Here is a 24,382-nt window from a genome sequence, read left to right as displayed (position 1 = left end):
ATTTTTTGGTATTTTGAATGTTTCACCATTCTCTGCCTTTTGCTTTATATATATAGATTTAAATATATTACTAATTTATTACTTTCATAAATAGTAATTAATTATTTTAAATTACCTGTGGACTTTTTATTTTTATTTTTAATATACAAAACTAGTTTGTTTAGTTTAATATTTGCAATTAAGTAATTTCTTTGCCTGATTTAATTATATTAATTCTTCTTTATTTAATGAGTAATTAATATTTAAGTATTTTAATTAAATTCATAAATTACTTAATAAATATTAATTAATTATATCTACTTATCTTAAATAATTTTGTGGACTTTTAAAATTATTTATTAATTTCCGAAAATGGATTTGAGCCTCCAAACCCTAAATTCAAGTCCCAAACATTTCTCAAGCCTCAAACCCTAACCACAATACTATTATGGGGCACTTATGACTCGATTAGGCTTGGATACTCATGTAGCTCAACCTAGGGTTTTACAATTAGAGTTTCGATCTTAATTTAGTACGATATAACTAGACCTAACCCTTCCTAAATAAGATATAGAGAAGGAAAAAATAACATTAATTTGGTGTCCATGTAAGTAGAAAGATGATCTATCGAGTGCTACGTCATAAAAAAAAAGCACTTTACTTAATAGATTGAGGGACAAATTGACTAATGATGTAACAACTTGTAACTTTAGGTTTGTTTTTATCAAGTTTAAAACATAGGTACTAAATTGTTACATGTAATTAACCCCACTAGTAATGTTATACTTAGAAACTCTTTTTTCCCAACCAATATGACATTGGGTTATAAACATTAGTTGGTTTTCCAAATCTACTAATGTAGTGTTCTAATAAAATCTCACATCTTTCTTCCAGCTTGAATTATAATCATCTGCACCATCAATTATTTTAGAATCGCACATGCAAAAAGCAATCAAATCCGAAATCATTTACACTGTTTGCCTGCCCAGTTTTCCATTTGTCAGAGGGAACACCCAAAGTATTAACGATTTCAATCTCACGGGGGAAATTCACAATACAACATACACTCATTCACTTTTGTACAAATAATATGGACAATCTCTCTCCTTTACAAATAAGATCTTTACCAAGACAATATTTCCATGCAAATGACTAATTCATAATTGCAGCTTCTGAGTTCAGCCAGAGTATACAAGCGTACCATGTGGCGTGGGTGTGGCTATGGCAGTGAGATAAGAGGCAACCAAATGCTATGGTTGCAACAATTCGGCCCTTTCTCTTTACTTTAGTGCACGGTAAGATGTCCGAATTTCTGTCCTTTTTCCCTTCTGATGTATATTTTTCACAACTCTTCTTTTAATATAGAAGATAGAACACAAGCTGCAAATTTGAGAGGGCCAATATCCAGCTTGCCAATCAACCTAACTACCTCTCCTCGTTCACATGTTCAATGCATCCCTGTTGACTAATGCTTCATTCCACAGTGGTTTTATAGTTGACCATGTATATTGCAACAATAGTAACGATGGCCCCAACCAATTGCAAGGGTGAGAAGGTCTCACCAAGATATAGATACCTGCAGTTAGTTCCTATCAGGCACTAGCAGGCATGTACAATATATTATCAGAAAAATAAAAAAAGAAAGTCCCTAAAATTTGCTTCATTGCTAAACTATTTTTTTGGTAGAGTTGGTAGATTTATAGTTAAACAAATATTAGACAGTTGACAGCACAGCAAGTTTATTTATTATTGTTCTTTTTCTGTGTGTATGGATGATCTTACCCAAATATAGAAGCAAACATTGGGGTCAGAAAGGTAAGGGAGCTGAGCTTTGTCAGGCTACCTGAAATCCAACTATACAATTTATAGCGCGAATCAAATTGACTAAGGCAGAACAAATAGCTCTTGAAAGAAATGTATTTTGACTGTAAAGATCTTTAAAATATAAGTAAAAGTGAATCACAAGGTTTGAAAATAAAATGAAAAGACAAATTATACATAATAAAAGATTTGAGCACACCTTTTGTTGCACTGTAGAAGTATACACCATAGCTGACGGCACTTCCAAAAATGGATGTATAAAGGAGTGCCAACGCATCATTTTCTGTGAAATTCATTAGACTCCCACTAACAGCATTTTCATGATTAAGAATGGAGATTATAACAAGGGGTAGACCACCAATAACCATGTGCTGCAACCAAAAACACACTCATCGCTAAGCTCTGTGTTCTTGAGATATTATATAAGGAGAGAGGTATGTTGTCAAATAAAAGTTGGGCTTTGGAAAATCGGTTAATAAATAAAGCAGCAGACACAAAGAGAGCGATTTAAAACTTTCTTCAAACATTGATTACATTTAACATCCCATTTTAGATTTATACATTGAAGAAGGTGATAATGCTTGAAATAACTATCAAAGTATTGAAACTGTGATACACAATTATAAGATAAACCCAGAAAATAATGTCAGTAATAGGTAAGTTGATACTGCCTACCCATCCAGTTGCCATAATCGGATCAGAGTACTTGGAAACCCAGCGCACCATGATTGTGCCAACTGCCATGCTCTGAGCTGCGAGAAGCATCCACCACTCCCCACTTTGCCACAATGAAAAGTTGCTTCCATCAACAGACAGCGAAGGTGCCTGGAGAATAAAGCTTAGGACTATATGGTACCTAAAGGGGCAATACAATAGGTTTCATGCAGATCCCTTTTTCTCAGATAACAACCACATGAAAGCGTGCGCAATTACATACATAATTTCATAAGCTAAGATCTCTGTTATAGCACTTAACATGAAAGCGAATTTTCAGCTGACATCCAACTAATATTCCCACTACAACCTCAGAAAAGCTATATTTGAAACCTAACTGCACGAGTTAAACTATTCTGGCATCATCAACAATCTCACTCTACTCTTCCACTTTCCCCCAAAGTTCCCTCACAAGATCACCCCCATTAAAATCCATGATGAAGAAATTAACCAAACATTTTCTATGGCCTTACGGTTGCATCTGACAGAGGAGCTTAAGATAACTATTAGAACTACCAATTCAGGGAAGTTTCTCTATCGAGCAATGCCAAATTAATAATACATCATAAAGAATTAACAGTTGATAATGGCAAAACATTCACCACGCTTGGGAAGCATTTTCCGTTGAGGAAAAAAAACAGTCTTTGTCAACCAAATAAAAGTTGTGAATTCACATGTTGTTGGTCTCCACTTAAAGTTGTGAATTCAAGATTGGAAATCGCAATAAGCAAGCATTGGCTAGAGTAATCAAAAGCCAATGGAATGAAACTGACAACGCCATGGAAGAAAAGAAAAGATTTACCTCAAGAAGTAAAAGTCCAATGACACCAAGAACAAGCCCTGCAGCTCCAAGGAACGCAATGGACTCACCCAAGAACAAGGCCGCAAGTATAGCCACCGTCAAAGGTTGTGAATCAATTATAACCTGCAGCAAATTAATGGTCATGACTCATTATAAATAGAAGAGTAAGTAGGACTAGAAATGCGCCACTTTTTATGTACAAATAAAAGGGGAAACTTACACTGCCCAGACCAGCAGATGTCCTCTGCAAACCTTCAGCAAGAAAACCTTGAAAACAAGCGGCATCGACGAGGCCAAAAAGCGCAATAGATAGCCAAGCAGTGAGGCCAGATGGAAAGGGGCGGCCTCGAGAGGCGGCGAACGCAATGAGGAGAAAGCCAGCAGGAATTAGACGGAAGGAGGAGACGAAGAAAGGGCCAGCCTTTGGCAAAACCTCCTTCATTGCCACCATAGAGGTGCCCCAAAAGAAGAAGGGAGAGACCAATACTGTCCATTCTAGCAGCTGTTGTTGTATCAATTCCACTCCAACGGTCCTCTGTTGTTGAGTTTCTTCGGAGGATGAGGAAGAGACCGCGCACTCTACGTCCTGGCCTGTCCCCACACAATCAACGGCGGGAAACGACGACGAATCTTGGAGCCCGGTGTCAGTAGACTCAGTACCAGTACCAGTAGAAGGGGTACAATTGGCAATAAATTTATGGAGGGACTTGTAGTTACAGTTGTTGTTGGGTGGTTTTCCATTGTATGGAGAAATAGCAAGGCAAGTAGAAGAATAGTATGGCAGTGGACAGAGTGCTCTGATTGGGACATTGTTTCGTTTTTTGATACACCCACTCGGCGGCCACGTAATATCAACAGAGGCAGGAGGGTGGTTGTTGTAGAAAAATTGGTAATAGCAGCCGCCGCAAGAAAAGGCTGAAACTGAGGAGGAGCATGGCCGCCCCATTTTTCTTTTTCTTTTTCTATATTTTTCCAGCGACCTCGTCTACCAAGAAGAAAATCCTCGTCTACCCAAAGGGCCAAATTGTGGCCACGTGTCTACCGCTTTACAAATATCCAAACCTTTTTCTTCTTTCATTTCTTTAGGCGGGGAAAAAATATTAAATTCCAACCTATTTTTACCTATTTTTCGACGATCCCTCCCTCGTGAAGGGTTTAGAAATTACAATCTTGCTAATCTGTTTTTCCACAATCTCTGTTTACTGTAACACAAGGGTATAGCTAAAAGAAAGACAAAATCACACGATTAAGATGGTCAAAATGAAAACAATGAGGACTAAAGCAAAGACCAAAAATATAATTCACACCTCTAACCTATGATATGAGTGCAAAAGTCTCTAGATTAAACGCGATGAGGCTAATTCCAATATTAACAATTATAATTGGCTGCGTATTGGATGACACAGTCATGTGGGGTAGGTAATGGGATCTCAAATCAAATGACGCGTATTATATATTATGAAAAACAAGCCTTCTGTTGAAGTTTTCTATGAATTATACCTTATTATGGTCATCATTAACCTAAGCACCTTCCTGATTGGTTAGGTTTTTTTTCTTCTTTAAATATTAGAAACTGTCTAAATCTGACTTTGTATAGACTGATTAATATCTAAACTTTTCTTCTCAACAAAAACACTAACTTTGCATTGCAATAATGAAACAAAAGAAAGCATAGTATATTAGTATCGTAAGACAAAAGAAAGCATATTAATTAAGAAATTAAAGAAAAGTTGAAAAGTAAGATATTGTCAGGAAAACAAATATTTTGTTGGTCTTCTAGATTAAAGGTGTTTTAACATATGGAGTATTCTGAGACGCGTCAACGCATTGCTTTTAATTATAAATTGCTTTTAATTATAAATATAAGCAACGCAAGAAACTTCCGTTGGCGCTTAAAGTCGTACATTTTGCATATGTATGTACACAGACGTTTGGTTTGTTGAAAATTTGGCAGGGAAGGAGGAAGGAGGAAGGAGCGCATCCCCAATAAATATCATACAACAACAAGTATACAAAAGCTGCTACAAAGTCAAGGATAGGAAGCTCTTCGAACGCGTGGCGTGTGATATATGTGTATATATTAATATTACGACCTTTATCTTGCCTTGAAAGTTGAAAGCTGCCTGCCTCAAACAAGTCTTATATATTGAGAAAGGAGGAGGAGCTCGGCTAGGAAGACATTGAAGGGAAGTGATTAACTCTTCTTATAATATCATCCAAATGGCAGATCACCAAAGAATCCATCCAGATGTAGAGGCACCGCCAGCAGCAGCTGAGGCACCCTTGGTACCAAATGGAGCCTCAAAATCGGACAAAGGTGATCCAGCTGATTATCATCACCAGGAGCAGTATCCTCCCTTCCCACGGCGGACTATTCCGGTGACGCACTCCAAGCCACCACCCATTCGCAGGAAGAGGAGCTGTTTATGCAGGTGCCTTTGTTGGACTGTAAGCCTGATCTTGCTCCAAATCATTCTGGTTGCCATCACTGCTGGAATTATATTCCTCGTTTTCCGACCAAAGCTTCCAAAGTTCACGGTGGACAAACTGCAGATAACCCAGTTCAACCTCAACGATGATCAGAGCTTGTCGGCCACCTTCGACGTCAGCATCACTGCGCGAAACCCCAACAAGAAGATCGGCATCTACTACGAAGGCGGCAGCCGCCTGAGTGTTTGGTACACAGGCACTAAGCTCTGTGAAGGAGGTTTGCCAAAATTCTACCAGGGTCACCGCAACACTACTCAACTTGTAGTCCCGCTCACAGGACAGAACCCAGATGCAAGCGGCCTACTCAACACCCTCAATCAACAGCAGCAGCAGATGGGCAATGTTCCGCTGACTCTCAGAGTCAGGCAACCTGTGAGGATTAAGCTGGGCGGCTTGAAGCTCCCCAAGGTCAAATTCTTGGTGAGGTGCAGGTTGTTGGTGGACAGTCTTTCCGCGAATAATGATATTAGAATTCAAAGCAGTAGCTGTAAGTTCAGGTTTAGGCTATAATCTCTCACGTTACAGGCTTACAGGCTTACAGGCTTACAGGCTACATACATACATAGAGGATCATAGGGAGAGAGCTTCTTTTCTTCCTGTCCCGTGGGCGCTACCCATCTTGTGTTGACTTCATTTCACATTTATTTTCTTCATTACTAAAGATTTTTCCTATTTTATCCGCTGCTCTTTTGAAAGTAGCGAAGGATTAATCTGTTTCTATATATTACATATACATATATAAATGTTGGTTAATAAGTTATACTAGTCCCTTGGTTGGGGAATTGGTGTATTCTTTGTATATACTATATACATATACTTGTATTCTTTCATATTCAGGCATATTGTTTTATTTTATTTCGTCTATTAATTTATGGCTTTCAAAGTTTATTAATTTCTTCCTTCTTTGTTCTTAAATTTAAGTTTACACCAGTAAGCTACATACTGTCCTTAACGAAAAACTTACGCATTACAATATAAATGAACCGAAATGTTCATGATGATAATCAAAGGGTATTATGAACCATACAAAAATTATCTGAAGTAAAATATATATACGTACACGGGGAATACATATATATATAGCAATTTTGATATCAGAAAAATATACAAGATAGCAAATACATGCGACGCTGGCCAACAGGCAGATCACACTTCCCGGCTGGTTCTCATCCCGAAATGGACATTTCCCTGCAGAATTATCGAAGGCTCCTGAATGCGCTTAGTTGTGTGGTTGCTAGCCATACCCACAAAAATACATACACACAAGAATACATGCATACAATCATGTAGCAAATTACCTTTCTGTTTTCTTTTGGGCTAGGAGTTCAACATTGTTAACCATGACTAAGAATCCCACGAATAGAACCAGCTACGCCACGACGACTCCTCCTACATCATTGAAACAGATTGTAAGTTCTCAGGCATATCCTCTTCTAATTAGCCAAAGAAAGAAAAAAGAGAAGCATTACCCTTCATTATTAAATAATTCTTCAGAAACGGCTTCCATTTGCTTTCTCCTTTTCTCTTCTTTCACAGACTCTAGCACTTCCTCACCCCCATAGTCAGAATCTCTATCATCAAGAAACATGGCATAGATAATGGGGCACCTGGTGATGTTCTAAACATCATAAATAAATTGAATAGGATTGGTAAAATGGGTCTTACTTATATGGGTACTTTAAGAATGGAATAATATTGTTGAAGCTATTCCCAGATTGAATATTTGCCTGCAAAATATCGAGACAATTACATATAAATTGTGTTATAAATCAGCCAACTTGAAAGCTGGACAACAAAGACGAAGTGCATAATACTTTTAAAGGTAACATGCAAAACGAGATCATTGGGCTGCCTTTCCTCGGATAAGCCAAATACTGGTAGGCTTATCTTAAGAGAATTGGGATTGTCTTAGCCACTGCATAAATCAGAAAAATTAAAAACTACACAGGATAAACAGGATTTGATGATGTCTCAACACGCCAAAATTTAAAATTTAAAAGACTAGTGCAGATTGAAACCTCAACATAAATCAGGTTTATTTAAAACTACACAACATAAACAGGAGTTGACCATGTATTATCTCTTGACATGCCGAAATATATATTAAACGATATGTGACAGATTGAAACCTCACTGCACAATATCCTATGGAACTGAGAAAGCTTAGATCATTACCTTTCTGAAGCGTTTGAAATTTACAACTCTGTGGTTTGCAGTAGGAGCAATGGTACAAGGTATGCTTGCATCTCGCACAATCAAATCTTGGCTATAAATAATATCTACATTTCCACTTTCAGATTCATCAAGCTTGCCTCTTACGGTGGATATGTCACTACTGCGTCGACAGCTCATGACATAGCTATCCTCAGATTTAGGAGCTGCATAATTCATGGAGATTTCATGGGGTACATTTTCGACAACTCCTTTGGCGCCAAGAGATGCAGTTGCTAAAACTGAAGTGGCTATTTCTTCCGTATCAGAATCAGCTACCATGGTTTCATCTGTGGAGCATGAAGATGATACAACTACTGCAGAAGAACACAGAATCAGCTGCATTACCTTTGCAAAAGAACGAAAACACGCACACATGTACTTGCCTCTTTCACTAGTGGATAATATTCTTGCACTTCAATGAAAAAAGAAACTAGTGTAGAGGCAATACAAAGAATAACAGCAGGAAAAAGAAAATGGAAAAGCAGTACTGTTTCAGTGACAACGGCTGCTATACTTAAGGTGAGAGCAAGGTAACCTAGAAGGATTTCAATTTTAATCAGTTGACACATATATCCAAAAGATAACAAGAATACTCACCACAAGGTGATTTTAACATAGCTGGATCCAGCCGTCCATTTAAAATGGCAGATATTAAGCCAGTCTCATTCACTCTTAATAGTGAACCAAGCTTATTGAACCAATCATCTGACGATTGTTCCGGGATAACACATACAACACGATCATTTTCTACGCAATCTGAGCTCTGAAAGGAATATACATTCAACAAGATTCAGAATAATAAACCAAATAGTAGTATCACAATAAACCAGAGAAAATGATCGTGTTGAATGTATATTTCTTTTCAGAGTTCAGATGTAAACCAAAATGTAAAACATAGAATCATACTTGGCTATTCAAATTAAACCCATCAATCGAAAGAATCTTCGCACCACTCACTTCCAGTAAGGACCGCAAGCGATTCATGAATTTATACTGTGAAAGAACAAAAATACAACAGATCAGCATGTAGTGCAATCATTTCAGTTCACAGACAAGAATTGATCTCTCAAACATGAATTTTGAGTGAGCAACAAAACTATCCATTACATCACCCAAAACCATTTACAACTTCTAGAATCACACTTTAGTAATAAAACATTCAGTGCAGACTGATTTGTGTTTGCATGTAAGTTTGTCAACAGCTGAATGCACACTTGTGAACATCTAACAAATTTCTCTAATATAAAAGATTATGAACAGTTATACAATTGTTATACAATTATAATTTCCTCTTGCAATGGTATTAGGAATAAAAGTTAAAACTCATTTGAATTCAGAAAAAAGATTCTAAATTTTCTAAAGGTTTAAAGAAATCAAAACTTTACCACAGGTTTTGAGTCCAACAAAAAGGTGTACCCTTCCAAACAGTTCTCACGAGTTCTCGGGTCTGCAAGTTTGACTGATACTCCTTCAAATGTTAGTGTTGGAGCAAAGCTGATTACAGGACAGAAGAAAGAATACTTTTATCAGAACAACCATTGATGATATACAAGTAACTCAATGAAGCAAAGTTAAATCCAAAATAAGATTATAATTAACACTCACGATTCACAACTAGGAAGCTCTGTGCGAATGTTTTTTTCTGCAAGAAACTTAATAAACCGCAGCAATTAGTAACAATAAAAAACTGGAATAAAATTATGTTTCATTAAAAAATTTCCATCAACCTAGTTATAGATAATTCTAGGTTTAACTTTTATTATATCCTCCTCCATCTTCCACCATTTCAATTTAAACTTTAGTAAGCACCACAAGTACGATAACTGATGAAAGTTAGAAGAGGTATATAAACCAAGAACTCCTACCTTATGGTAAAACAAGTCTTTAGACCCGAAAAAAAGGTAAAACAAGTCTTACCAGTCCATAATAATACCCATGTATCACAATAAACTAATCAAAGAAACCAAAAAAAAAATAAAGTTCAATGACTTCAAGCACAATCATTCACCCAACAAAAGCAATGCATGATCTTAAACTATGGCCTACCTCAACCCAACTACCAAGAACAAAAGGTTTCTTCGCCACAATAGCATCCAGCATATCTTCTTTTACCGGCATGAGTTGGTCAACAAGCACATGTGTGCACTCCTGACTCAGATGATAAGTGATATGAGCACCTAATGAAAACATAATAGTTAGTAACCATTACAGCACCGCCATAACACCCTAATAATATGACAAGAACACATCACTTAACAAGCAATAGGTAAACTGGCAACTTAACCATATCAACTAATAACATTTCTTTTCTCTTTTATAAGTCAAGATAATCCTAATTACCAAGGTGGTGCAACCTAAGCATACAAGAGATAAGGCAAAAAAGAATGAAAAACAATAAGGAAAGCAAAAAAAAAAAAGAAATATGCGTAAGAACTCCTATGAGAGTATTCGAACAAAGATATCAGCTGATTTTTAACTCTAACAAAGAACATTTGATCCACTTTAAAGTTCTCCTATTCCACTCCAACCACAAACAACAAAAACTGCATAAAGGCCCCTGATGCAGGACGCATATGACCTAAATTTATTAGTTTCCTAATGTATTTGTTAGTTTCCTAGATTCTCTAGTTTTCCCAATTCTAGTAGGATTTCTACTTTTCCAGATTTCCAGATTTCTAGTTTTAAGTTTCCTATTTTATTTGGGTTAGGATTTCCCTTTAAGCAAGGGATTTTTATCCTATTATGTCTAGGTTTTAGTTTGCTATAAATACCCCCTTGTAGTTGTTTAAAATTCAAATTTGAATGTTGAGTAAACCTTTTCCTAGAACTCTCTGATTTCGTCCCTTCGATCTATATTTCTTCTCCTCGATCCCCGATATTCTTCTTTGTTCTACTGTTTCTGCCCTTTATCTCGTCTTTTCGATCTATATTTCTTCTCCTCGGTCTCTTATATTCTTCTATGTTCTATTGTTTAAGTGCTTAATCTAATACCTACGGGCTGTACTACATCAGCCCTCCAATGTGCCAATTTGGACTTTGAACAAAACCACCACTCCAACCTCAAAAAGCACATCCACAACTCAACCTGGAAGAACACAAGAAACTTCAGTGGAGAACATAAATCCACCCATCCACTCACCCCAACAAATAAAATAAAATAAAATAAATTATACATGGCACACCTAATCAGAAGCACCCTACCCTCTCTTCTTTAGGTTATTAACATCAAAATACTCCAATGTGCAGTAGGCCTTACAATCTTAGTAGGAACAACCCCACACAGACTAGATCACCTTATAAGGGAAAGATTAATTACATATGAAATTATGACAAGCAACCAAGAGACATTTCAGATGATATTATGACAAGAAAACAAAACAACATACGGGGGCATGAATATTTTCAGGTAAGCACTATGTTTCTCGTTAGTCACTAACCAAATGATGAAAGTTTATCTTCAAGGGCATGATTCACTTGGGTTGGATCCGAGCAGCACGCAAAGAAAATGAGTGGAACAAAGGAAAATCTGCGAGATTTGTGCTACAAGATATAAGCATATCAATACGGAAGAAATCATTGCAGTGCAAGTCTTATGCAATAGCATCCACAAACAGCTGTATTCTTTGATGCCATGCAGAAAGCAAACTCAGAAAAATAGTTATATTACCTGTAGATTGCATTGCCAGTACCAAATGAAACCAAGTCCCCTTCTCTTAGTGATGTTTCTTTATTCGGTAACTCATGAATCTTTTCCATCGATGTAAGGTTCTTGTTAATAAATGTTCCATACTTTGAGCAATCTCTAATTCGAACTTTTGAAGATAGAATAGAAGCTTTTGTTTGCAGGGGGGCAGAAATCATTGCATCAACAACTATTTCCGCATGGACCCGAGAAACTCCTTTATCTTTAGTAATATTTACATCACAACCTACAAGGTTGCATAAGGTGATGATTTAAAACCATCGGCCACACATAGAAAAATATAAAAATTTAGTAACATAAGCATACTAGGAGAAGGGGTCTTGTCAGAGAGGAGAGGAAAGGAGAAGAGGGTGTGAAACTAATTAATTAAACAAAACGGAGTTCATGGCCAAAAGAAAAGAAAAATGTCATTGGTAAGATCGAAGATGCTTATGTGGTTGGTCATCAGCTTGGAATTTGAAAGAAAATCATTCTGAAGGATAATTGGATTTTAGCCCAAGGTGTTTAGCGTAAGTGTTGCCTTCTTTCTGCCTAACCAAGGAATGAAGAATCAACTATACAAAACTGGATTATATGATTATAATCACAGAATATAGACACATTTTCCATCTACAATATGTACTCAACAAAAAGAGTAACTGGTGCATATAAAATGTCAGTTAAGTAAGTACCTTTCCGACCCACTTTGTACGTTCCCCTTGCGAAGATATAGAACTTATCTTCACCTGTCATATTATGCTAACCCAGTTAGACATTGATGCGAACTAAACACTTAAAACATAGGGATTTACTAGAACCTAAAGCATCAGAAACATTAAAATACGCATTGTCAATGACAACTTCTACTCTACATTCCCAACTACTTTCGAAGCGACAAGCTACAAGAAGTTAATAGTTTAGGGCTGAAGAAGTTAATATAACAAGTTCAATTTCCTGGTTTTTGGTTTCATTTTCCCGGCGGGGCCAAGTTACAAAGCAATTTCAACGAGCAGAAGGCGCCAAAAAGAAAAAAGAAAAAAGAAAAAAGAAAAGAACAGATGAAGATATTACCTGAGAGAGGGTCGTCGGGGAAGAAACCCCAAACCATGGTTTCCTTTTATCGGAGATGAGATGAGACTGACCGAGGATGGCGACGGATTGCCGGTGCGTTATATTAAGGTGCAGCGCTTATGAGACGAGGGTATTAAGGGAAGTTGCACAACCTAAACTTCTCATCGAGTTACAATTTGGAACAACAGTTCACGTTCATATAGTTTTCCGTCAAATAGTTTAAAAATCTGTAACTTTAAAGATTATTATTGTAAATTCTTAAAAGTTAGTGGCCAAATTGTTACATACACCAACTTATATGGGTACAAACAAACATAAGGGATAGTTTTTCAAAATCACCCCTGCGTTAACGCGTACCTCCTCTCTTCCGCCGCACTCTCACTCAACAGCCCTCCTTTTCTCGATATTCCTCTCTTCCGCTCCTAAATCCTAAGACGCCAATGGCTTTGACCGTGGAAGTAGCAGTTTTCGTAAACACCAACTTGGGCACTCGCATGGCCATGGATGTCTCACCAGATATCACAGTAAGAGACTTTAAAAGTAAGCAAAAAACAAAAACTACATTAGGAATAAAAGTAAACTTCATTCCAATTATGCATTTTAAACTGCAGATTTTGGTCTCTCTCCTTTGTTTGATTGAGTGTCATTTTTCTTGTATTTGTTTGATATGTTTTTGTACTTGTACTGTAGAAGCACAAGCACTTGTTGTTTCACATATCTCTTGTTTTTGTTCTGGGTAGTGATTTGTTTGAAACGTCCAGTCTAGTTCTTTGGGCATTACCTTCTTTTTCCCTCTTATTAGTGATTTCACTAGTGGTGACGCATTGTAGTATTTAGCTGCTAGGTGGGTTTTGTTGGCAATGGCATATGTTTTTTCATGCCTGATCAAATAATGTTAAGGATTCTCAGGCTTTTTCTATTTGGCATTAGCTTCTCGGGCCCTTTCAGTATCAGACAGATCGGACACTCTATTACATTACATTTACACAATCTTCTACAAAGCAGAGCAAAGTGTTTACTTTTCTAGTTGATGATGTGATGAAGTTATTGAACCTTAGTGCAGATTGTAACATCCTGTTATTATCTGCCTTGCTCCATTTACGCAATGGTTTTCATTGCCAAATCTGTTTTGCAGGGAAACTTGAGACACAGCACTTCAATTGTTTCTGGAATTCAGGAGAGATCCGAGTTTCCAGATTGATGGTGAATTGTTTTAATTATCTTTATTTCACAGCGTGATTTTTACTTCTGCTACTCTTTCATTTCTTCTAGCTCTTGACCTCATACATCAATCTTTGGTTGTTGCTTCTACTTTTTTTAATAGGTCAAGCGAAAATCATGCTTGTATCACCTGCCTGATTCAGTGCCGATGAAGAGTGCTTTCCGGGGAGTGAAAGGAACATGGTTTCTTCATGTGGAAGCAAGACTTTTGAGTGATTGCAATAGGCCATGTTTACCTAAGTTTAGTATTACTCATCCTCTGCATCCAGAGAATATTGTTACAAGCACTGCTAAGAGTAACACAAAAGGCCACTGTAAAAGGATATTGAGGGAAAAATTATTTCGATGCCACAACCCTTTACTCAGAAAGCTCAGAAGACCTTTCTACTTTACAAAGATAAGGAAGAGAAGAAAGAAAATCTCCTCAGCATACGAAGTGAATAGAGTCCAAATTGACAAGGAGAAATTTCCTGATTGTGCATCTAAATCAATGATAGATGAGCCCACTCATACTTCATCAGAAGTAGTATCTGTATCCGGCATTATTCACAGATACTTTTCAAATCTTAGTGACGATGGCGTTCCTTCAAGTCCTACAAGGTCTGTTACATCCAGAGTTGTTCAAAGTTGGCCTGAAGAACACTTGAAGACTAAAGCAGATGATATTTGTTCGAGCATACAAGTTAGCCCCTTAACCCAGTTTTCTGCCAAAAGGACTGCAAAGCCGGTATGTTTACCGTCGCCAACTGGCTATGGTCAAAGAAGATATAAGCTTAATAAACCTGAAGTTGGAAAGCGTCTTGTTGTGGCGTCATATAGTCTTGGGATTTCTCCAAGTAAGGAACACCCTGCAATATCTTTGCAGCTTCGAAGGTAAAAAAGTCTAGTTCAGTTTTTGATATCACTGATGAGGTCTGAAAAAAATAAACTTTTCAAAATGCCTAATTGCTCTGTATAGCCTTTTTTGTATTTCGTCTTTCAAATTTTTTAGAAGCTTTTTTTAATCGGTGTTTTTAGAAGCTTATTTAAAGTTAACAAGAAAAAGAATGGAAAAAAAAAAGAAGAGAGAGAGAGAGAGAGAGAGAGTTCGGTATTGCACAAGAAAAATGGCAAATTACAAGCTGTACACCATACGGTATGTGCTGGTTGGTTATAACTGATAAATTTCCGGACCGCCCATAACAAGAACACACTATGAATAAAATGTACCAGAAATTGCAACCGCTAAGCTGTTACCAAAGTTGGCCCTCCTAATTTCTCCAAAAGCAGTTACCCTAAATGCCATTGTTGTTGGTATATATAATGTGCTAAACTCGTTTGCTCAATCATCTAAAAACAACCTTCTTTCCCCTTCTCCCTAACCTCTTGTTCCTTAATTGTCTCTCCTCTTGTACCTCCTCCTGTAAAGAGAAGAGAAGAGACAATGGAGCTCATCAACAGCCGGGTCTTCCTCCTCGTCCTCCTCATATCCATCTCTTCCGGTCAAGTCTCATCACGCCCAACCCCGCAGTCGGATCCGGCTGTTGAAAAAATCTGTGCCAAGACTGCAAACTCTGCTCTTTGCTCCAGCACCGTCCTTCCTAACCTACACGGCAATGCCGACCCTACAACCGTCCTTCAAATAGAGATGAAGGCATGCTTGGACCTCACCCAAGAGGCCCTCGGCCAGTTGAAGAAGACGGCCAGCAATCCCTCCACATCGCCAGCAGATGTGTCGTCGATCAAAGTATGCCAAGAAGTCTACGAATCTGCCGTAGATGACATCAACGGTGCCAGTGAGGCCATTGCCGCGAGCGACGTCGGCACTTTACAAACCAGGCTTAGCGGAGTGATTACCTATTTTGGTACTTGTGATGATGCTGTCGCCGAGTCTCCCGGCTCCAAGCTGCCTTTGAAGGAGGACGATGTTGTTACATTGCGTAAGCTGGCAAGCAACTGCATGGCCATCTCCACATTGCTCAAGTAGACTAGCAATAAACTGCTCCCTTACTTAACTCTGTTTCACAAACTGCACTGCACTGCACCACTTTTGATCAGAGATGGAATATGCTGTTGACAATATTATTAAATAATTTAATACAAATTTGAATATTCGTTTCAGAGTTTAATTGTTTTTTCCTTTTCCCAAACGAATGACTTCCCCATTATCAGTTCTTATTCCTTTTATTTTACTAATTACAAATTTGAATAAAAATCTCACCTGCCAGCATATCTAACAAAAACTACAATCCGCATGCCCACCACCATTTCCCTAGTACAATGAGAAACAATCACCGAAACCCACCAGTAAAATGCGCAATTAGCATGCATTTGAGCAATAACGCAAACAATTCCTCCCTCCATCTTGTTGTGTTTATGTTTGCCCTTTAGTTTGTAAAGAACTGAGATTCCAAAAAAGTCATTGTGCTCTCCTCATTTATAAAAACATAAAGGATAAATTGTACACGAGTGCATTTTGAAACAGCTGCCGTGTTTCATTTTTATGTAAAGATCTAGGATCGTCAATCTAAGGCATGAGGGAAATCAGGATACTTTTGAGTCCAACATCCAACAAGTAACAAGAACATGACAAATAATGGAACTTTGATGTCATGAGTACTCAGTCCCATAAATCAAATTCACAACCCTTTAATAATTGTAAACTACGCTACTTTCTCATCATCATCAGTGTTTAAATGGCATAATCCTCACTTTCCCCCCAAAACAACTTCATGGGGGCATGAGCCTGCAATATCTTTACTTTGCTTTTAAATATATAAAAGCCACCGAAACAATCGACATACAGATCCGATGAGGGAAGCCTTAGCCTATCATCACCAGTCAAATAATGGCTAACCTAATTGAGTTGACTATTTGGAACTTTCAAGTAACACGACTCGTTCTTTCTTCCACCATCCTCAGTGGAGAACGATCCATCTCATAGTGTTTGACCAGGGGGGAATAAAGTAACAAGAAACCGATGAATCATCTCGAAGCTTGTGAACGTAATTACAGCAGCTGGTGTTGTCCTCAAAAGATTGATGGCACATCCACGGTAGAAACCAGGGAGGCCCTCTTGCTGAAATACTTTTCTAATGCAATCAACAACACCAGAATAACGCTTCTCAGAGTGGTGGCCTTGTTCTTGAAGCCTTGAGCGTACCACCTACATATATTTTTTGTTAGTGCATGATTTTTCAATATGCTACTTTAATGGTTGGCTTATTCTGCAGCTTCTAGAAAACTTCCGCTAATATTGTAAATTTTTTCTGCATAGTATGCTTATCACTGAAACATGGCTTTTATGTTTTTCTGCCCTCCTCCTTCATGGCAAGTAGTATTTTGAATTGATATAATCATGGGTATTTGAGGGGAGAGAAAACTAAAGAATTCAAATTTGACCAAAAAAACTACAAAAGGTTAAAATCAAATTGAGAAATTCATTCAAATTAGTACCTCATGTGGGTACGTCAATGTTGATGCAAATATCTTGGATACAGATGAGGCAATGGCAACATCACGTGCACCGAGTTTATCTACCGTAGTGTTGTCTGATATAACGACATCAAATTATATAACACACCTCTTTCAAGAGTACATAAAAGACTAAATGCAAGGGGCTAAACCCTATCTATTGCAGTGCTATATGATATAATGACATCAAACCATACATCACAACTCCGTCAAGAGTACATAAAGACTAAAAGCAGGCAGACTATTACCTCGATTAGCTAAATAAAATTTTATTTTCTCATAGGTTGGAAATTGGATGGCAACATGACTGATACCAGCCAAAGCAGGTACAAGACCACTGTCAAACAACACATCACAGGCATCATCATTAACATAAATAATTAAATACACACTGATTAATACAACTTACTAATGATATGGGATACAAAACCTGTACAAACCACGGATGCCTTCTTCATGAGCTATTCTCCTCAAAGCAGAAAGTGTACTCCTATATGGCACCACACCTGGTCTCATTCCCTGAGTCTGCAGAATAGAACAGGAAAATTGGGAGAGAAGACAATAACATTATGCTAAATCAACACTTTTCATTCTACAGCTGCTAGTCTTGGTAACACTAGAAATAAGACAAATACTTCAACGAGAAGCTCCTTAATAGAGACAACTACAATGAAATGAGACACACCTGAAGTCTAGTCTTGACAACCCAAAGCGGATTTGTAGCAATAGTTGTCGCAGCTCCAGCACCCGAAGCAGCTAGCATATTGGCCCCGACAGGAAGATGATGATTCTCGTCTATACATGCACCAATGTCAAAACACACACACACACACACACACTTGAAAATAAGATATAGAAGGATGGTGAATTACCTAAAAGAAAAATATGGTTTAAAGTTTAAACAATCCATCTAAAAAGAAAATGGTCATGTACTAACCATCAGAGCAAAGGAAGTTTTTGAGCTGGTCATAAATTGTGAAATAAACCTACAAAGAGTTACAATATGTGATTATTCACAAAATTTATAAATTTCCAAGTTCCAAGATAAGAAGGCAGAGGAAAAGCATGAGCAACGAAGAGAATATTTGTGATGAGAAAAATATATGATACCTGACGAAAGCCACAATTATCAGAAAAGTTGTGTTGTTTGTGGCCAATATAACCAATGGATAATAAGTAAGCCAAGTTCATTTCTCGTTATTCAACACATGTATGGAACTTCTTTTCTACAAACTATTAGGTTGCATTTGGTTATGTGAATAAAATGAAGGATTTGGTTCTAGGAAGTATCAAGACTTACTGCCCAGTTAGGAAGTAATGCGAGGACAGTTGGAGAGAGCCCACGATACATGCCACGTAACCCCTCCTTGTGAAATATTTGTTCCAAATAACCAACTATGAGACTACCTGATGACATGGAAAAATAAATTGTTCATCAAATAAACATACAAAATGTCATGATAATCATATAAAAACAACATTCATTCAGAAAAGTTAAGAAACTGTTAGAGTGCTTGAAATAATAGAAAGCAAACATATTGATATTGGTGTCGTGCAAAGTCAAAGCGCATACCTCTGACATTCCCATTACCGAGCCTTGGCAGCCCGTGAACTTGAAGCCTAGTCTTGATAACATCTAAAGGACACACAAATGTTGCAGCAATAACCCCTGCCCAATTCAAACAATCAATAGCTGAAAGTATAAAAATATCAAATGATTCACAAGAAAACCACAAGTAGGCATCATAAACAACAAGTTTCTTATATTCAATCTACATGTATATATATGTACATGTATACAATACAATCAATACCTCACTGTGATAAAACAAATCAATACAATCAAAATGGCTTTCCAATTCGCAATCAGAGCACAACAAATTACTCAATATTCCAACTTTCGCTGAATTCATTTACAACCAAACAAACGGTACAAAAAAGCACGAGAAAATGACATACCGGCGGCGGCACCAGCTCCCGCGTTGCAAAGATGACATTTAGGATTAGGGGCGTGAGTATCGGCGGCAGCCATGGCTGAATTCAGTACAATAACCTGGAAAACACGCCAATTTTAGGGGTGATAATGCGAGGGAGTCCTCTCTGGAGAGGGAGATGAACGCAGTGAACCAGAGTGGCATGGCCAAACGGGAAGCGAGCGAGTCGTGGTGGTCGATCTGAGTCGAGTCTGTCAGAGTAAGGGCTTCATAGGATTGAGTTAGGTGCGACGGGAACTGCGGTCAAGCACATGAGAGGCTTCGGTTTGGGTTCGTCTATCACACCACCAAAGCCTATCAGGTCTCGGCCGGACGAGTCGCCACAAATGGGTCCCGTTCGTCTAAATTATTTATATTATAAGTGATGAGAATTCTATTCCAACCCCTCAAAGCCTCACAAATGGGTCCCGTGCGTGCATAATTGTTGTTTGGTCCTGCGCTTTTTATCAAATTTCATTGTTTTGCCCACATGTGCGCTAAGCTGACGCCATGTGGCAGAGAATAATTAAAAAGTATTTATGATCTCTCAAATATGATGGGACTTTTTGAAGATAATAAGCTGCTTTTGTTTTTGTTTTTATCGAAACCAGTCTGTTTTGTTTATGAAAATAATTGAAATTTTCATTTTGAATTAAAACGCAAACTGCTCTGAAATAGTAGTATTAGACTTTGCCATTTTTGATTAATCCTCTCTGACCAAAAAGCAAAAAAAATAAAAGAAGGTTAATCTCCGATCCGAGATATGCATAAGCAATTTAGCATCGCCAATACATGTAATTTAGACCCCATCATCTGATTTCAACCATCAAAATGGAAGTAAATATTGACTATATTTATATTACAATCTCAAATGTATTACAAGCAGCACAAAGAATGTACAATGCAGTTATATTAAATCTAGTCTCGATGCAAAACTTGGGCTTCAATGTGCACCCACGATCAAAATGCTCTGCATGAACTTCTGCTAGCCTGCCCCGCAATAACTCCAAATTAACCTGCAATTTTGTATTTTTGACTCATAAGATAAGATGGTTAATCAAATTGAAAAACTATATAACTAACGTCATTTGCCATTTTATCTTCAAGGACCTGTTTCACAAACGTGACACATTCAGGCATACTTTTACCATATGAAAATTAGTTAGGAAACTAAAGAGGATAAACCACTACTTTGAAGCAAAAGGGTCCAACTACGTTTGCTAGCTATTATTCTAAGCTGCATGTGTTTCAACAAAAGGGTCCCTTATTATATAACTTAATAAGGGAAGGACGCAGCATAATGATATTTGATAAAATCTTTTGATCGCTAAATTCTTATATTAATACATAGATAGATAGGTGAGCAGCACAGAAGAAAGCATTAACGCATAAGCATGAATAAAATCAAAAGAAGATGCAAGACCTCATCTCCCTTGTTTAGCTGAATTTCACATAGGCTGCAGTAAATCAGATGATAATTCTCTTGTAGTACTCCATGCTTACAGATGGGGCACCAAACTTCCTCCTTGCGCAGCTACCATTAAGGTCAAAAAATTCTAATCAGTATCCAAGATGAAGAAGGCACTGATAATGATAAGAAAAAGGAAAGTATTATAAGCCTCTTACTCATGTGGACACAAAATATATGGCATGATATGGATCATTTTAATACTCTTTAATATAATGGGAAGCATGTTCACAGGAAAACCTTAGAATTTCAAGCTGAGAGACCACAACTGTAATAAGATGCTCAAAAATTGAGAGGCAGGATTTTAGACTTCACAATCCATATACCAAAGACCTGAAAATCCTCTCCCCTGTGAACTTCAAAATCCAATTACACAAGGCAGCCTGATTAAGAGACCCAAGTTTTCTTACTCCTAATTTGTAACGACCCACATCCACATAGATATTGCCCGCTTTGGGCGTAACCAGCCTTTCGATTGAAAGGATGCTACATATAGCACTTCCACTCAACTCAAGTAGGCCCTGTGAGACTCAACACATGGACGTTGTGTTCACCTCTCACTCTATCTCCTCGACCATCTTGGTTATATCTGCCTCAGGTAATCTTCGCAATCTCAGTCAAGGGATCTTGGGTTTCACAATGTACCCCTTTGGGTTACAATTCTTTGCATGGGGCAAATCCACACACTTGCAGCTGGTTTAGACTCTCATACAATCTTATCACACCCTAAACTCGGCAAAAAAGGTAAAGGGGTATGTTCTCAGACCCGAGGTGTGACATACTACAATTTTAATAGCGAGCACACCCATACTCAAATGCCCCTCCCAACACTACTCCATAACAATCACATCTGGAGCTTCTGTTATTAATTGGTCATCAATAGGAGTAGTGAACACGAACATGTACTAGTGAGAACATTAGGAGAGCATAAACTTAAGAAATGTGATTCCGCCACCCTCCTGTAAGTCAATTTTATTCAATTCTGACAAGTGCAAACTGTCCTCGAGCAGGAAATAATATATTCCCACACAACTTGGGCCCAAATTGAAGTTCCCACTAAGACATCAGAAGGGGAGCCCAAACCATGAAAAGCCTCCCACTGCATCCAACTTTTCAAGTTCACTCTTGTCTAACTTAAGTTTTAAAACTGCTACTGCACCACTTTAGAATGCATCTAAGATTGCCTAACTGAGCTATCCCTTTAATGAGTACTTTGTTGCTCCTACCATCCAGTGAGCGCTAGCCTTCCATGGTACGAGTAAATGTTCATTACAGCATCTAATTGGATTTTAAATCATAACAATGACAGCATTAATAATATTTTGGAATTAATCAATAGCTACAGTGATATTCTCTGAAACGTCAACAATAAATTTGCTTGAGTACAGTTTCCTTAGTACAAATTTACAATAAAGATTAAATTGATAATATTAGCAATCATATATCTTCATCGATCAACAATTATTATGCTATAATAAAATGTGAAAATTGGATATATACTTGTATAAATTGTGGGTTCTTCATTGAATACTCGTAATTTTTGGTGTTATACCTGCTTGTCGTTCAGTTGCATATGCTCATAAACCGCCTGGGCCAAATACTCATCCTCTTCATCTTCCCATGTTTCAACACGGATTTCTGTTTCTGCAAAGAGCTAGAGTAAACATCTCTGCTCAAAATGATGAACTGACCAATGAAAACTTCTAAGGCACATGCAGAGAAAGAAAAAGAACAACAGTAGGGAGGGAAAAGGACAACTACGGCTTCAGAACATTTCATTTGATGATCATATTCATATTATTGTTACAAAAACATCTAAACAGTTGTATCTAGAGCGACAAGGAGATAAGAACGATTCTTAGAAACCTCACACATTTGTGAGCCAAAGAAGAGGAATGTATAACTGCTTGACAAAAGCTAACATGAAACAGAATGGATGATATAAGAAAATATCATTGTAGTTCACAAAAACTACCCTATATACAGGAATATTTTATTTTTTCTGTTATTTCAATTTGCATTATGAGTTGATAGTCAGGAGACTTTCTGCTACAAAAATTGAGACTATAACAAACTTAATTGCACCCATTTTTCACCTTTTGTAGTTGGCTCTGTACTCAGATCTTCGTAAAAGATCCTTTGCATTTCTAACAACATCTCTTCACAATCACCTTGGTATGCATCTGTAAGGCCTTCATATTCCCATAACACATCATTGCCCTCAGGGACAGATTTCGAAATGCTCGTATTGTCATCCAATGACGAGTCCTTCATTTTTCCCAATTCAGCGGAAACTATGTCCTGGAAAGCAGATTTGATCAAATCCTGCAAACAGAAGACCGGGAAACAATTACTAGCCTATTGGATGAATGAACTGCTTCCACCAAATTGGAAAAGCAAGATATATATATTAAGTGCAAACTAAATTTGCACACAGAAACAAGAGGAAGTAAAAGAAAAAAAGGAATATAGCTGGAGTACATTTGGAATGTGACTGAGAAATTGTGGAGTGGGCACCATTCTCATCTTCCAAAGCAACCGCCTTCTGTCTTCTCTCACCCTTTTGTAACAGTTCTCTCTCAACTACAAAACATACAGATTGGAAGTAAAATTTATTTGTCAATTCATCATACATAGAGACACTAACAGATATTTACAAGATAACTGTTAATTTTATTTGTACAACCATTTGGATAGACTAAGTTCTTGCAAAATAAAATCGAAGGATCAAAACTAGGAATTTATAAATCACAAACTTCGAATTTTGTCGACAACAAAAAAAAAAAATTTGAATAAATAAGACGAAACATAGATTGGAACAAGTTGTGGATCGTGAATTGGGATAGAGACCTTGTGCTTCCAGCTGTTATAGTTATTGAAGATAGGGTGGGGTTTGAGAGAATGCTTTCTTTCTGTTGATTTTGTTGAAGCTGCGGCTGCTTCTTCTTCTCCCTCCATTTCCTTATTTTCTCAACCGCCCTCACTCCCTCCACCGTTTCCTTGTTTTTTCGTATATATACGAGAGAGACTGATAAGACGGCTTTTATTATTTTGTGGCTTCACCCAATGATTTAGGCAATTTGTGGATTCACCCCAAGATTTAGGCCAAATAGCTATTGTGGTTTGTAGTTTTTCAATTTACAGAATTACAAAATATATATTGTACTTTTGTACCTTAAATATCTTTGAATTGGCAGACGGAACGGAATGGGCATTTAGTTTGAATTATTTTCACTTCGGACCCAAATTGTTTTGACTAGTTTTTTTAACTTTGATCCATGCAAGTTGGAGTATTTTCACTTTGGTCTCCACAAAGGATGGGGGCTCATTATGATTTAATTATGTTTAAGCTTCAAACAAAACACTGAATTAAGGTAACATCATAGATTGAATTGGTTTAGTTAGGTCTGAAATTAATAACATAATTGAACCAAATCCATCCATTAGTAATAAATTTGGTTTAGTTTGTTCATTTTCCTATAAAAGTAAATCTT

At 37.4% G+C, this 24,382-nt stretch overlaps 7 protein-coding genes across 13 annotated transcripts; 3 read left to right on the top strand and 4 right to left on the bottom strand.

Annotated features, from left to right (window-relative positions):
- Positions 1-925: 925 nt before the first annotated feature.
- LOC110749418 (nodulin MtN21 /EamA-like transporter family protein) lies at positions 926-4,453 on the bottom strand. 3 transcript variants are annotated; one of them, XM_021949531.2, is made up of 6 exons: positions 3,537-4,445; positions 3,317-3,439; positions 2,476-2,625; positions 2,000-2,171; positions 1,762-1,822; positions 926-1,555 (listed from the first exon to the last, which is right to left on the bottom strand). In XM_021949531.2, the coding sequence occupies exons 1-6, from the start codon at positions 4,260-4,262 to the stop codon at positions 1,453-1,455; spliced, it is 1,335 nt and encodes a 444-aa protein (XP_021805223.1). In that variant the 5' UTR covers positions 4,263-4,445; the 3' UTR covers positions 926-1,452. The 3 variants fall into 3 exon arrangements, 2 of the variants coding, with proteins under 2 accessions (XP_021805223.1, XP_088101041.1); XR_002525607.2 differs by having other exon boundaries at positions 1,467-1,555; positions 1,762-1,833; positions 3,537-4,453; XM_088244915.1 differs by lacking the exon at positions 1,762-1,822 and having other exon boundaries at positions 3,537-4,452.
- A 945-nt stretch (positions 4,454-5,398) lies between these two features.
- Positions 5,399-6,674, top strand: LOC110749365 (NDR1/HIN1-like protein 6). The gene has a single exon (XM_021949459.2). The coding sequence runs from the start codon at positions 5,537-5,539 to the stop codon at positions 6,314-6,316; it is 780 nt and encodes a 259-aa protein (XP_021805151.2). The 5' UTR covers positions 5,399-5,536; the 3' UTR covers positions 6,317-6,674.
- Positions 6,675-6,781: 107 nt separating this feature from the next.
- Positions 6,782-12,946, bottom strand: NBS1 (nijmegen breakage syndrome 1). Of its 4 annotated transcripts, none has more exons than XM_088245104.1 (14): positions 12,774-12,946; positions 12,395-12,448; positions 11,688-11,949; positions 11,458-11,546; positions 10,067-10,197; positions 9,626-9,672; positions 9,406-9,514; positions 8,927-9,013; positions 8,618-8,783; positions 7,982-8,334; positions 7,472-7,533; positions 7,276-7,377; positions 7,105-7,195; positions 6,782-7,015 (listed from the first exon to the last, which is right to left on the bottom strand). In XM_088245104.1, the coding sequence occupies exons 1-13, from the start codon at positions 12,808-12,810 to the stop codon at positions 7,141-7,143; spliced, it is 1,554 nt and encodes a 517-aa protein (XP_088101230.1). In that variant the 5' UTR covers positions 12,811-12,946; the 3' UTR covers positions 6,782-7,015; positions 7,105-7,140. The 4 variants fall into 4 exon arrangements, with proteins under 4 accessions (XP_088101230.1, XP_021805147.2, XP_088101231.1 ...); XM_021949455.2 differs by having other exon boundaries at positions 6,782-6,994; XM_088245105.1 differs by having other exon boundaries at positions 6,782-6,994; positions 7,982-8,331.
- A 146-nt stretch (positions 12,947-13,092) lies between these two features.
- LOC110749366 (uncharacterized) lies at positions 13,093-15,000 on the top strand. The gene is made up of 3 exons (XM_021949460.2): positions 13,093-13,313; positions 13,909-13,976; positions 14,098-15,000. The coding sequence occupies exons 1-3, from the start codon at positions 13,214-13,216 to the stop codon at positions 14,869-14,871; spliced, it is 942 nt and encodes a 313-aa protein (XP_021805152.2). The 5' UTR covers positions 13,093-13,213; the 3' UTR covers positions 14,872-15,000.
- A 417-nt stretch (positions 15,001-15,417) lies between these two features.
- Positions 15,418-15,960, top strand: LOC110749367 (putative pectinesterase/pectinesterase inhibitor 26). Its single transcript, XM_021949461.2, has one exon. It carries the CDS (start codon positions 15,418-15,420, stop codon positions 15,958-15,960), a length of 543 nt encoding a protein of 180 aa, XP_021805153.1.
- A 589-nt stretch (positions 15,961-16,549) lies between these two features.
- Positions 16,550-19,793, bottom strand: NDT1 (NAD+ transporter 1). Its single transcript, XM_021949462.2, has 9 exons — positions 19,407-19,793; positions 19,021-19,116; positions 18,748-18,854; positions 18,385-18,433; positions 18,133-18,242; positions 17,878-17,972; positions 17,696-17,784; positions 17,430-17,524; positions 16,550-17,139 (listed from the first exon to the last, which is right to left on the bottom strand). Exons 1-9 carry the CDS (start codon positions 19,477-19,479, stop codon positions 16,912-16,914), a joined length of 942 nt encoding a protein of 313 aa, XP_021805154.1. The 5' UTR covers positions 19,480-19,793; the 3' UTR covers positions 16,550-16,911.
- A 441-nt stretch (positions 19,794-20,234) lies between these two features.
- LOC110749369 (RPA-interacting protein A) lies at positions 20,235-23,884 on the bottom strand. Of its 2 annotated transcripts, none has more exons than XM_021949463.2 (6): positions 23,739-23,884; positions 23,370-23,471; positions 22,985-23,213; positions 22,441-22,532; positions 20,844-20,954; positions 20,235-20,436 (listed from the first exon to the last, which is right to left on the bottom strand). In XM_021949463.2, the coding sequence occupies exons 1-6, from the start codon at positions 23,844-23,846 to the stop codon at positions 20,275-20,277; spliced, it is 804 nt and encodes a 267-aa protein (XP_021805155.1). In that variant the 5' UTR covers positions 23,847-23,884; the 3' UTR covers positions 20,235-20,274. The 2 variants fall into 2 exon arrangements, with proteins under 2 accessions (XP_021805155.1, XP_021805156.1); XM_021949464.2 differs by having other exon boundaries at positions 22,441-22,526.
- Positions 23,885-24,382: the final 498 nt, after the last annotated feature.

This window comes from Prunus avium, chromosome 8, assembly GCF_965620075.1.
Source record: "Prunus avium chromosome 8, drPruAviu1.hap1.1, whole genome shotgun sequence".
NCBI lineage: Eukaryota > Viridiplantae > Streptophyta > Magnoliopsida > Rosales > Rosaceae > Prunus > Prunus avium.
The sequence above is the reverse complement of the archived record's forward strand: the minus strand, read 5'-3'. Positions and strand labels throughout refer to the sequence as shown.